The sequence below is a fragment of the Pleurodeles waltl genome, chromosome 4_2 (assembly GCF_031143425.1).
Source record: "Pleurodeles waltl isolate 20211129_DDA chromosome 4_2, aPleWal1.hap1.20221129, whole genome shotgun sequence".
Lineage (NCBI taxonomy): Eukaryota > Metazoa > Chordata > Amphibia > Caudata > Salamandridae > Pleurodeles > Pleurodeles waltl.
Window position 1 is genome coordinate 9310307 of NC_090443.1, and position 13251 is coordinate 9323557.

At 47.2% G+C, this 13251-nt stretch overlaps 1 protein-coding gene across 3 annotated transcripts in view; it reads right to left on the reverse strand.

Annotated features, from left to right (window-relative positions):
* The window catches only part of LOC138292044 (dehydrogenase/reductase SDR family member 4-like), a 628908-nt gene that overhangs the window by 282891 nt on the left and 332766 nt on the right, over positions 1-13251 (reverse strand). For all 3 annotated transcript variants that reach the window (XM_069230381.1, XM_069230383.1, XM_069230382.1), the window contains one exon: positions 12462-12532. In XM_069230381.1, the coding sequence (XP_069086482.1) occupies positions 12462-12532 (71 nt within the window). The remainder of the gene's footprint in view (positions 1-12461; positions 12533-13251) is intronic.

A 13251-nucleotide genomic window follows, 5' to 3' on the forward strand; every position in this document is an offset into this window, starting at 1 on the left:
AAGTTTCTCAATAAATCTAACAAAAAGCACTGCGCTCCTTGGTTTGACAACTGTTGCAGAGAAGCACAACTGTCTCTCCTGGAAGCAATAAAAGATGGCCATGTTGGGTTGTTAAGAACAGCCAGAAAAGTTTATAAGAAGGAATGTTCTAAGGCAAGCAGAAGTTGGGAAGAGGCCAGATGGGTTATTATTTTGGAGACTGCTAAATCTAATGACACATCTAGGTTCTGGAAACTAATAACTGATGACTGTAGCAACTCCCCTGCCGCACCTGGCTCATCAATCCTCTCAGCATCATGGGTATAGCACTTTGGGCAACTATATGAAGGGCCTTCTGAAGCATCTTTGTGGGCCCCTGATGCCCCAATAAACCATGAGACTACCCCGATCACATTCTCTCTATCCGAAACAAGAGCAGCAATAGACTCATTGAAATGGGGAAAAGCCCCTGGCCCAGACAAGATCCCAGGCGATCTATACAAATCAAGACCAGATATATGGGCACCATATCTCAACCTTATCTGCAATGCTATTGCAGCAGGGGCCCCCGCTCCTCCCACTTGGAAAGGGGCCGAAATAGTACCCATTTTAAAAAAAGGAAATCCGAACATCCCTGCCAATTATCGTCCGATTAGTCTCCTTGATAACTCCCAAAAAATCTATGCAAAGCATCTTTTGCTCCATCTTGAGGAATGGATTATGGAGTCCGAAGCTCTTTCTGACCTACAAGCAGGCTTTAGACCTGCAGTGAGTACAGTTGACCAAGCCCTAAGATTCATGTCAATAAAATGGAAGAATGTTGACCTGGGGAGGGGTAATCTCTATGTGGTCTTCATAGATCTCAGAGCCGCATTTGATTTGATCCCCCGGAACCTGCTGTGGTCAACATTATCAAACATGGGAGTGCCATCTGGTCTCCTGAAACTCATTGCTCAACTGCATGAAAATACTTTCGCTCAAATTAGATGTGGCCAGGGGGGTGAGTTGACTGACCCCGTAGCTATTAAAAAAGGAGTTAGACAGGGATGTGTTCTGGCACCCACTCTTTTTTTGCTATATATCAATAATTGCATCCACTACTTAGAGAACTGTATAAATGATTCACCTAAATTGGTTGGGAAAAAAATCCTGTGTCTGCTATATGCAGATGACACAATTTTGATATCTAAATCGCCAATGGGAATCCAAAACCTGATCAACCAATTCTGTGTTTTTTGTAGTGACTATGGTCTGGATGTAAACATTAAGAAAACAAAACTCATGATGTATAGTACCTCCAAGAAACGCTCGCGCGTTAGCGTAGAAATGAACTCGATTCCACTGGAGAAAGTAGAAGAGTTCGACTACTTGGGTTTCAGACTATCGACCACAGGCAAATGGATGGCAGCCATTGACAAAGGGGCTCTCATTATAAGCCAGAGAGGTGGGGCCCTTGTCCGTAGATCGAGAAAGGCTCTGAGTCCCCCCTTGAACATACTTGCAGAGATCTACAATGTCCAAATCAGAGCAGCGGCCCTGTAAGGAGCAGAACTTTGGGGGTCCCACAAAAACCTTGATACTCTGCAAACCAAGGAAAAACATTTCCTTAGACAGATTGCCCGGCTAGGTATGGGCTCACCAATGACCCCTCTAAGGCTAGACCTAGGTCTAAACAGTATCAAAACCACAGCAGCCCTAAAGCCTCTCTCCTATTGGATCCGCTTATGGAAATCTGTTGAACTCGAACCATATAGGCTGGCTATAAGAGAGCTCATAGCCACCCCCCAGGCACTGGAGAAAATCCCATGGCTGAAGGAAATGAAATCTGCCTGGGTCAAAATAGGTCTTCCTTCCTACTGGAACTATCCGGATCAAATCCCCGATAATGCAAAGAAACTTGTCACAAAAAGATATTGGGAGAAAGTTAACGAAGACTCCTTGCACCAAAAAGGGGCGGGCAGGCTAACAATGGAATTTCTCCAATTCAAGCACGAGCCCTGGCCTGAGAACTTCTTGAACCTTCCCGTGCCTCCGTACGCCCGTGCTTTATATCTCCAACTAAGATATGGTACACTGCCTATTAATGGTTTTACGGCTCACTGGTCATCTAACATCGCTTCAAATGATAGATGTATCTCTTGCCAAAATTGTAAAGAAACAATAGAGCATATACTATTTTTCTGCCCTCTGTATAAAAATCCCAGAGGGAGGTGGATCATTCCCCTCTGCAAAAATATGTCATTACATGATAGAGCAAACGCCACCAGAATCTGTACATACGACTCATCCTCCGTGGTAGCTATTACAGTTACCAAATTTTTAGCGGAGGCTTGGTACATCCGGCGTAGCCTTATTGTTTCAAAGGGCATGTGAGCCATCCTGTCATTAGTCGACAGAAGGAGTCTCAACTGTTATTTTATTTTTGACGAGGGCCAGGTCTTACGGGGAAACAATTTGCACACATTGGTTTGTCAGACAGAATTTTATATTTTATCTTTTATCTTTTTTATTCTTAATATTTTAGCCATGTCTTATTTATTGTACTTTTTATCTATAATCAAATACTTAGTCCTGTTGATCTTATTGTTATACTGTCCTGATTATTACTGTTTTTTATTGTTGTCTTGTTTTTTTTTTAACAAATACTATTTTATCATGTTTGATTGTTATCTTTGTTACTCAAAATGGCCTAGATCTCTAGACCGAATGAACTCAAATAAAAAAGATATCATTAATGCAAGGAAAGTGTTCACGCAAAAAAATGACGCTAACTCCATGAACTTTGGCGCTAGACGCGTCTAACGCCAAAGTATAAATATGGAGTAAGTTTGGCGTCAAATTTGCGTCGAAAAAAACGACGCAAATTCGGCGCAAACGGAGTATAAATATGCCCCTTAGTACCTTCGATTTGACATCTGGGTACTGGCAGATTGGGCTCACCCCAGGAGCCAAAGAGAAAACAGCATTCTCAACCCCAGATTGGCAGTACCAATTTACTGTGATTCCCTTTCGATTAAAAAATGTCCCTGCCACCTTTCAGAGGCTGGTGAATAAAGTCCTAGCTGGGTTACAGTCTTTCAGTGCAGCATATCTAGATGTTATTGCTGTCTATAGTTCAACTTGCCAGGATCACCTGATCCATATTGGAAAGGTCCTGGAGTCTATGCAGAAGGCAAGCAAATACAAGATAGGGCATGGCAAATTTGCATTCTTGGGCCATCTGGTAGGTGGACACCAAGTGCAACTTTACAACCCAAGATCCAGACAATTCTGGACTGGAAGGCTCCAACAACCCAAACCCAAGTCAGGGAATTCTTTGGCTTGACTGGGTACTATAGGAGGTTTATGAAGGGGTATGCCACTATTGTGGCACCCCTTACAGAACTCAGTTCTAAGATATGCCAAAAGAAAATTAACTAGACAGTTAGTTGTCAAAAGGTTTTTGACACCCTGGAGGAGTCTGTGTTCAGCACCCATTCTCAAGGCTCCAGATTATACCAAACAGTTCATTGTGCAGAGGAATGCCTCAGAACAGTGGATAAGAGTGGTCCTATCCCAGAACAGTGATGATGGCCAGGATCAACCTGTTGCTTTCGCTAGCAGGAGGTTACTCCCCAGAGAGCATTGTTGGAGTGCCACTGAGAGAAGAGCCTTTGCTGTGGTCTAGTCCCTGCAGAAGATGAGGCCATACCTCCATGGTTCACACTTCATTGTTCAAACCGACCACAGGCCTCTCAGATGGTTGATGCAAATGAAAGGGTGAAATCCTAAATTGTTGAGGTGGTCCATCCCCCTATAGAGTATGGACTTTACAGTGGAACACCAGCCAGGGAGTGACCACAACAATGTAGATGGCCTTTCCCGGTTTTCCCACTTAGACAATGAAGATTCCTTTGGGAAAGGTTAGGCTCATGCCCTTGCTCTTGGGGGAGGGGGTGGTGTATAAAAGTGCCCCTTTTTGACATAGTCACCCCCCACATTTTGCCACTGATACTGAGGTTTTTTGACAGAAGTGCACTGGATTCCTCCTAAACAGGCCCCCCAATGCCAGTGTTCTTTTCCCAAAAACAGGTAACATGGTGTACAATTGGCACTCTCCTCCACCCGTGTAAGTCCCTAGTAAGTGGTACCCCGGATACCTAGGGCCTGGGTAAAGAAGAGGGTCTCTAAGGGCTGCAGCACAGATTATACTATCTTCAGGCTCCCCCTAAAAATGAGAAGCACACAGCTGCCATTGCAGTCTGTGTACCCTGGTGCAAGCCAGGAGGGAACACAACATGGCACACCCTTGGTGTACCATGCCCCCATCATTGCAGCTAAGTGTATATAAGTAACTCGTAGGGTAGGGGTAAGAGCCCTAAGGCAGGATGCAGTACGCTTACTGTGTGGCCATATGTGCATGAGTGGATTAGGCCCTGTGATGTTCAGCCCCATTACTGAGCATTGCAAGTGAACAGGGAAGCCATTTTAAGGTATGTGCTGGGCATTCGTCACAATCAGTCACCCAGTCACATTATGGCTTTACCGAACCATATGATATTTTGTAACAAACCCTTCATCTTAATAAATCTAGGTTGATGCAAGCTTTGGATTTTTTCATGCGTTCACTCAGAGGGAACATTAGAGGTGCTCCCTGTTCCCTGCCAGTCTCTTAGTGTGCTGACTGACTAGTTTAGTGCAGTCTGCCACCACCAGACATGTTTCTGACCCCCTAGAGGTGAGAAACTGCGCTCTCAGAGGTTGGAAACATGCCTGGTATGCAGAGGGGTGTTACCACCTACTCCAGCAGGATGGCTAGCAGATATGCATATCAAGCCCAGGATCTTCAAAGACCCTGCTGCCTATGGTATGCACGTTCCCCCTGGCTTCCCCAGTCCTGGGTATATCCACCCCCTGCCCTGAGGCCCTTTTGGCACCAGGACAGGTGCAAAAATTAGCTAGTCACTAGCTAGTCAGTAGGTGTCTACACCCTTGGGCTAACACCCCTAAGGTGAGCTACCTGAGGTGAACACTTGAAGAAGGGTTCCACCATCTTGGTTGTAAATAGGCCATCTGGGATAGGGATATGCCCACTTCCCACAGGAAGTGGTCATAACAAGGTATAGGTACCCCCATGGCTAAGTATGCCCGTTGGCTACTACCCTACACTCCCTTAAAATAACCCATAAATTTAGTATTTAGGTGGCTCCCCAACACCAGAAGCCAGATTCACCAGAGCACAAGAAGATGACACAGAAGAGCCAGAAGAGTGAGATCTGTGGACGCCTAGTAAACTTTTGGCACAAAACTCTGCCTGCTTACCTGCTGCAATTCCGACAATCATGACATCACGATTTGTCCTGCAGCTGTGTGGATTCCAAAAGCCTTGGAGGTTATCCAGGACTTTACGGGCCTGTCAGCATCTCCCTTGAAATGGAGAAGCCACTTCCAATCTTCTTACAGGCACCAACTGCAATGTCCAGTTCACTGGCCTCCTGACCCCTGGGGTCACCATCACAACAGACATCCAGGATGAGGTCCCCGTGCTGCAAGAAGTCAGTCCTGTCTCCCCACCAAGTGAGAAGACCCAATAAATCACCAGAGCCGAGCTGCACCAAAAACCTGGACCCCTTGCACTAACCAAGGCTTGTTGAAGCCCACTGCAGACTCCAAGAGCAAATCCGAAGATCTGCTGGTGAGGGACGACAGCATCGCAGAGGACAGCCTTCACAGATGTTTAGTTGCCTTGTTTTGTTTCTCCATCTGCAGGTTCCCCAAAGAGCTGTGAGTGCTTTGAAGCAGGAGCACCACCGCTAAGAATACACTGCCCCGGCCCGGGTCTATGACTTTCAATGGTGCCCCCCTGCTTCTGGACACCACCAACTGAGACCCCCTGTTTGGAGCTCCCAGATGTGTCCCCAAGTCCCTCTTGCATTAATTTTGAAGGTGCCACGTCTTGTCGCCAAATGCCCAGTGTGCATGAACCCGACACGACCAACACCACTGCACCCAGATGCTCCTGAGCAGCTAAACCTGAACTGCTGGTCTTGTCAATAAATTTGGACCACTAGCACCTGACTACCTACAGGGGACCTCTGCGAACAGAGTGCAGCCCCAGTACCTTGGACCTTGTGCTACGTAAAAGCACATTCATCTACAAAAAGTATTACTTACTTGCCAATCATTCTGAGAACTGAAACAGCATTTTTTTTTCTGCAAACGTTCTGGTGTTTACAAATCATACAAGAAAGTAACTATTTTTCTAGCAATTTTTCTTGAGTTGCTTCTTGAGTGTGTGTGTCATTTATTGACTCTGCACGTTCAACAAATGCTTAGCACTACCCTCAGATAAGCTTAAATGCTCACCCACACTACCACCAAACAGAACTTTTGCGATTGTCATTGTTACCCCTGTAAACCAAAAAGGGTCACCCTGGACTGTCCGCATAGTGCCCCCTTACATTGGGTCACTGCATAGTTAGCCAGCTTCCAACATTTGTGCATCACAATATTTCTGTGTCAATTTTTTTTAATTTTCCACTATTCCTGTCTCCCAATATTTTTTAATTGATATTTTCACCAACCACTGACAGGGCCAGATGCAACAGGTCAGCTGGGGAGTTACAAGGAGGTTTCTGCAGACTGTTTTTTTCCTGCAGCTCAGAGTAAGAGGTCAATCAACAGTCTCTTGGAGTCACTCTGGTTAGCCATGGATGGAGGGAGCAGGTTAAATCATCAGTATTAGTAAAATGCGGCTACTCACCTGTGAGGGTCTCAAGGTGCTGGGGGGGAGGGGAGGGACCTCATCCGAAGATCCACTTCCTAAGGTTCTTCCTGTAGACGGTGAGCGACAGGCTTTGTCTGAGGTGTGGGGGGAGGTTGTTCCAGCTCTTTGTTGCAGTGTAGGAGAAGGATCGTCCTCCGGCAGTGGTTTTGCGGATACAAGGGATGGTGGCCAGGGCCATCTGGGTGGAGCGGAGGGATCTGGCAGGGGTGTGAAAGGAGACTCGATGGTTCAGGAAGGCTGGTCCAGCATTGTGTATGGCCTTGTATGTGTGGGTGAGAAGCTTGAAGGTAGCCAGTGGAGGGTCCTCAGCTGTTGGCAGATGTGTTTTCGATGAGGGAAGTCCAGAATGAGTCAGACGGCAGCATTCTGGATGAGTTGTAGTTTTTTGATGTTCCTGGTTGAGGTGCCGGCACAGAGTGTATTTCCGTAGTCGAGCTTGCTAGTGACTAAGGCGTGGGTGACTGTCCTGCGACAGTGTGCTGGGATCCATCTGAAGATCTTCCGAAGTTTGCAGAGTGTGTGCTAGCAGGAAGAGGTGACAGAGTTTACCTGCCAGATCATGGCTAGGGAGGAGTTAATGATGATTCCTAGGTTGCAGGCGTGCTCAGTCAGTGTGGGGGGGGTGTTGAGGGATGTGGGCAACCAGGAGTCGTCTCAAGCTGGGGTGGCATTTCCGAAGATGATCAGCTCAGTCTTGTCGGAGTTGAGCTTGAGGCAGCTTTCTCTCATCCAGGTGGCAATGGCTTCCATTCCTGAATAGAAGTTCCTTTTGGCCGTGTCCGGTTATTCGGTGAAGAAATGATGAGTTGTGTGTCATTGGTGTATGAAACAATGTTCATACTGTGGCTTCTGACGATGGCAGCGAGAGGGGCCATGCATACGTTGAACAGTGTGGGATTCAGTGAGGATCCTTGGGGGACTCTGTAGTTGACTCCTGTGGGTCTGGAAATGTAGGGCGGGAGACTGACCCTCTGCGTCTTCCCCGAGAGGAAGGAGTGGATCCATTCCAGGGCTCTTCAGCTGATTCCTAAGTTGTGGAATCTGGTGTGCAGAGTGCTGTGGGAGACCATGTTGAATGCTGCTGAAGGTCAAGGAGTATGAGTGCTGCAGTGTGGCCGCAGTCTAGGAGTAATCTGATGTTGTTGGTGGCTGCCAGGAGGGCTGTCTCTGTGGTGTGGTTTCTGCGTAAGCCGGACTGAGATCTGTCCAGGGAGTTGTTGTCCTCAATGAAATTCCGTAATTGTGCGTTGATTGCTTTCTCTAGTATTTTGGCAGGGTAGGGTAGCAGCAGGATGGGCAGAAGATTCTTTAGCTCTGATGGGTTGGCCGAGGGTTTCTTCAAGGATGGGTGTGTTTCAGCGTGTTTCTAGTCCTCGGGTAAGATACCCGTGTTGATGGAGCAGTTGATTATTTTCTAGGCTCTGGGCGATGGATGCACTAGTTATGATGTGTATGTGGTGCGGGCAGGGGTCCGAGGGGGCTCCGGAGTGGATGCTGTTCATGATGTTGACTGTTTCCTCTGTGTTGAGCGTGGACCAGCCGTGGATGGTCTGGGTGGGTTCTGGTGGGTCGGTCACAGGTTCCGGTGCCAGGATTTTCTGGGAGGAAGCTGTTGTAGATATCCTGGACCTAGTGGTGGAAAAAGGAGGCAAGTATGTTGCAGATGTCCTGTGATGGGGGAATGCTAGTGGCTTCAGAGGGGGATCTTTAAACTCATTAATGACTGAGAAGAGTTCCTTAGAGTTGTGTACGGAGGAGTTGATGCGCTCCCGGAGCGCGTCCTTCCTAGCATTCTTGAATATTCGTCTTGGGTGGTGGTTGCGGCTCCGAATGAAGCGAGGTTTTTGCTAGTTTGACTGTTCCTCCATTTCTTTCTAAACCTCTGTGGGTATGCTTTGATTCTTGAAGTTCGGTGGTGAACCAGGTGGTTTTCTTAGGTACATGTTTGGCCAATGTCTGGTGGAGAGGGGCATTCGGTGATCCATGCGTTGAGATTGCGTGCTCCTGTGTTGGCGTCATCAGAGGGAGGGATTTGGCAAGCGAAGAGGTGAGTTTCGTTCCATTTCCTGTGGGGGGTCCTGGAGGTGCGGGTGCGGCTACTGGGTGCCGTGATTGTGAAGTGTATGCATTGGTGATCGATCCAGTCTGAGGTGGAGATGGTCTTGATGGTGAGCCGATTGCTTGATTTGAAGATGAGGTCCAGTGTGTGTCCTGCGATGTCTGTCAGTGCAGAGCCCAGTTGTCTGAGGCCGAGAGTGGCGAGGTTGTCAAGTAGAGCATTGGTATTTGGGTCGGTGGGGACCTTGAGGGGGAAATTCAGATGGCAGAGGAGGAGGTAGTTGACTGCTGATAGGGCCAGGGGAGTAGCGATGTCTACGATGTCATCTATGACAGCTGGGCGGGGCCTGGGTGGCCTGTACACCAGGGTTCAACGGATGGTAGAGTTGTGGTTGGAGTGGACCCGGAAGTGAAGGTGTTCCATGGTGGTGCAGTGTTCTTCTGAGACGGCCTTGACACGTAGTGAGGACTTGTGTGCGATGGCGAGTCCTCCACCCGGGCAGGAGGGCCCGTCCCTCCTTGTGATGCTGTAACTATCAGGAATGTCGATGTCGATGTCTGGACCCAAGGTGGGATTGGTCCCGGTCTCAGTAATGAAGGTGATGTCCGGTTGGGTGGTGTCGATCAAGTCCCAGAGTTAGGTGGCATGTTTGTGGAGAGAGCTAATGTTGAGGAGCAGGCAGTTGATGAGGTTGTGGAGGTTGTAGGTATCTTTGTGTGTGGAGAGTTCCTCCAGCTTGTTGAGGCTGGCGTTGACTTTGCAGTTCCTGCAGGTGAAAGGTCAGTGGGTGTCCTTGGGGCAGATGGTGCAGCAGTTGCTGAGACGCCCGGTGTTGAGGCAGAGGATTGTCTCAGAGTCGGAACGGAGGCAGTCCAGGGGGTGGTTTAATGGAGATCCAGGGTTCCTGGGGCTGGGCGCGGTCGAGGCATGGACAGGCGTAGACGGGCTTGCCTTTGGGTACCCTTGGCGCGTCTGTGGCACGCCCGCTACATGCAGCCGCCATTACGAAGGGGAGGGGGGCGCGGGGATCAGTCAGCTGGGAGGCGGGAGGGCGGGAAAGTGCTTTACTAGGGAGAGGGGGCAGAGGAAAGAGGGGAGAAAGGAAAAAGAAATAAAGGAAAAATGAGAGAAAAATACAAATAGGCAGAAAAAGCAATTGTGAAAGAGAGACAGAGAGAAAGAGATACTTACTTGTGATGGCCACTATACCACCAGGGATGAGGTGCAGGGATGAGCCTGTGAGTGGAGGAGGGCCACAAACTGAGAGTCAGGAGACTCTCAGTTTGTCACAGCAAAAGGCAGAGGCAGCAACAGCAGCAGCCAGAGGGGCTGGGCAGGGCAGCAGACGCTGAGCAGGTGGTCAGTGAAGTTGCCCTCTCACAGTGCTGCGGCCATTAAGAAGGGGAGGGGCGGGGGAGCGGTCAGCTGGGAGGCAGGAGGACTGGAACGGTGCTTCACAGGGGGAGGGGGGCAGGGGAAAGAGAGGAGAATGGAAAAAGGAATAAAGGAAAAACGAGAGAAAAAATAGAAATAGGCAGATAAAGCAAGAGTGGAAGAGCGACAGAGAGAAAGAGATACTTACTTGTGATGGCCACTAGACCAACAGGGATGAGGTGCAGGGATGAGCCTGTGGGTGGAGGAGGGCCTCAAACTGATAGACAGGAGACTCTCAGTTTGTCCCAGCAAAAGGTAGAGGCAGCAGCAGCCAGAGGAGCTGGGGAGGGCAGCAGACGCTGACTAGGAGGTCAGTGCAGTTGCCCTCTCACAGCGCTGCGGCTGCCATTAAGTAGGGGAGGGGCACAGGGAGCAGTCAGCTGGGAGCCAAGAGGACGTGAAAGGTGCTTCTTGGAGCGAGTGGGAAAAAAGAATAAAGGGAAAACAAGAGAAAAAATAGAAATAGGCAGTAAAAGCAAAAGAGCGACAGAGAGAAAGAGATACTTACTTGTGATGGCCACTAGACCACCAGGGATGAGGCTCAGGGATGTGCCTGTGGATGGAGGAGGGCCTTGAACTGAGAGTCAGGAGACTGTCAGTTTGTCCTAGCAAAAGTCAGAGCCAGCAGCAGTCAGAGGAGCTGTTTTCCATCTTAGAGAGCAGGGCAGGCCGCAAGGAGTAGGGCAATTCTCTGAAGAACAAGGCAGGCCTCAAGCAACAGGGCAGTCATCTGGGGAACAGGGCAGACCTCAAGCAGAAGGCAGTACCCTGACAGCAGCAGGGCAGTCCTTTGAAGTGCAAGGCAGACCTGAAGCAGCAGGACAGTCCTCTGGAGAATAAGAGAGGCCTCATGTAGCAGGGTAGTCCTCTGAGGAATAAATAGTCTTTCTTCTGTAATGTCTACAGGACCAGGAGTATGCTGAAGAGTAACTCAGGAAGACCAATATTTATATCTGCTGCTGCCCTTTGAAGTGGGGGAAAAGTCTACTTCACCCCCACATCTGGTTCTGGAAAGCTCCTTCTTTCCCCTTTCTTCCCCTACACAGGCTCTATGCGGTCTGGGGTAACAATAGGCTGGTGTCAAGTTCCTATGAAAAGGTGCTGGAAGTAGCCCTTTGAAATATAAATGGGCCAAGGAACACCTTCCCAACCTGGCAGGAAGGCCCTCTTCCAGCTACACTGAGGTCCTATTGTTCACTGTCACGGCCCAGCACACCTTCCTCCTAGAGGAGCAATTAACAAGCCTAATTAGCTGGAAACACCTAGAAAGCCCCAGGAAGTTCAGGAGGGGAAATTACAACTTTATAGAAGTGGCATTTTCAAAATTGTAATCTAAAATCTGACTTTACCATTAAAGAGGATTTTAAAGTACAATTCATTTTAGTCCAAACATGACATTTTTACCTATTTCTGATCAAATACTACCACTTATTAAATATAATAAAGTAACCCAATGTTATCCTATTGTAGAAGTAGACCTCAGAGCAGTGAAAACAAATTTGGGACTTTTTTACTACAATGAAACGGAAAACTTAAAACCACATGCCCCAATGCACCCTGCCCTATGGGGTGTTTAGGTGACTAATATGAATTAAAAATGAAGGCTTACCCCAGCAAAAGGTTTATTTTGGAAAGTTGGGTTGGATGTCTAAAATTGCACTACAAGCTGCAATAGCAGGCCTGTGACATCTTATAAAAGGCTATTTTTAGTGGGTGGCACAATGAGTTCTGCTGCCTACAAATAGTATTTAATTTAGAGGCCCAGGGTACCCGTGGTACCATATATGAGGGGCTTACAAGCAAATTGAATGTACTAGTCAGGTGTAAGCCAATTGTATCTTATTTTAGGGGGAGAGAACAAACACTTTAGCACTGGTTGGCAGTGGTAAAGTGGACAGAGTCCTATAAGTCAACAAAAATGGGTTCAGAAAAAAAGGAAGGGTGAAGGCAAAAAGTTTAGAGGTGACCCTGCAGAGCGGGCCAAGTCAGACAAGAGCACATTTTATATCTCACGAAAATATACAGCAATCTGCAATATTTTTTGACACAGTCTTAATGGTACTTAATGTTCACTACTGTTGTGAGCTCAGCTCCACTGTCAAAGTCCAGTTCTAACAATATCTCATGTATTTTCTATCTTTCAATTCAGGTGCAAAGAAATCTTTATCTATTTCACAACATCTATATACTTTCATTGGCTACCTTAGTGGCACAGTTCCTTACCCATGCTTCTTCAGGTGAGGAACCACCAGCTTTGCCATCAGAAATGTCGATATTACATTCACATCAAAAATCTGAAACCAAAGGAAAAAAAGAAATGTCAAAAGAGAGAGTGACACTAGTTGAAGATTTGTGACCATTCCAAGAAAACACTTGCATCTGTCTTACTTTAGTGTTGTCTGTAAGAAACTTAGAAGTCTGGTGGGTTACGAGGTGCATAGTGTATTTGATGACCGCTTCTACTTTACAGTTCTGTTGTGTAAGGACTGGGGTGGTGCTGTTAGGGCCTAAGATGGTGTAGGGCCATACAGAATATGTATGAAGAAAAATCCTCACTGGCCATGAATTACATAGCTTTATTCATAGCCACAACACTGCACTTTATTTCATTTGTTGGACTGAATTTAATTCATTTAAAAAAGGATCTGCACAAGACAGGACTCAAAGTATACCATTAAGCTTTATTAAGAGTTAAACCTGTTTGATATTTGTTGCAAACAGATATTAGAAACAGTTCAACAGAAATAAGTTTTTTTTTACAAAAAACAAATCTGTAGTATCTGAGAAAATTAGAAGCATGCAGCTTTTCTCTAGCTAGGAAGTGGAAAAAATAAACATATTCTCTCTGCTTGCCATTGTAAGCGATTAAAATAGAGCAGAATAAAGAAAAGCAATGTTCTGTTTAAGTTGCTTGAAACAGTTGCTTCAATTATGCTTTGTGGTCTGACCTACCTTTCATCTTGACTGCTGGGTCTGGCAGCAGGCACTGTGACGTCCAAACTCGACTGTAATA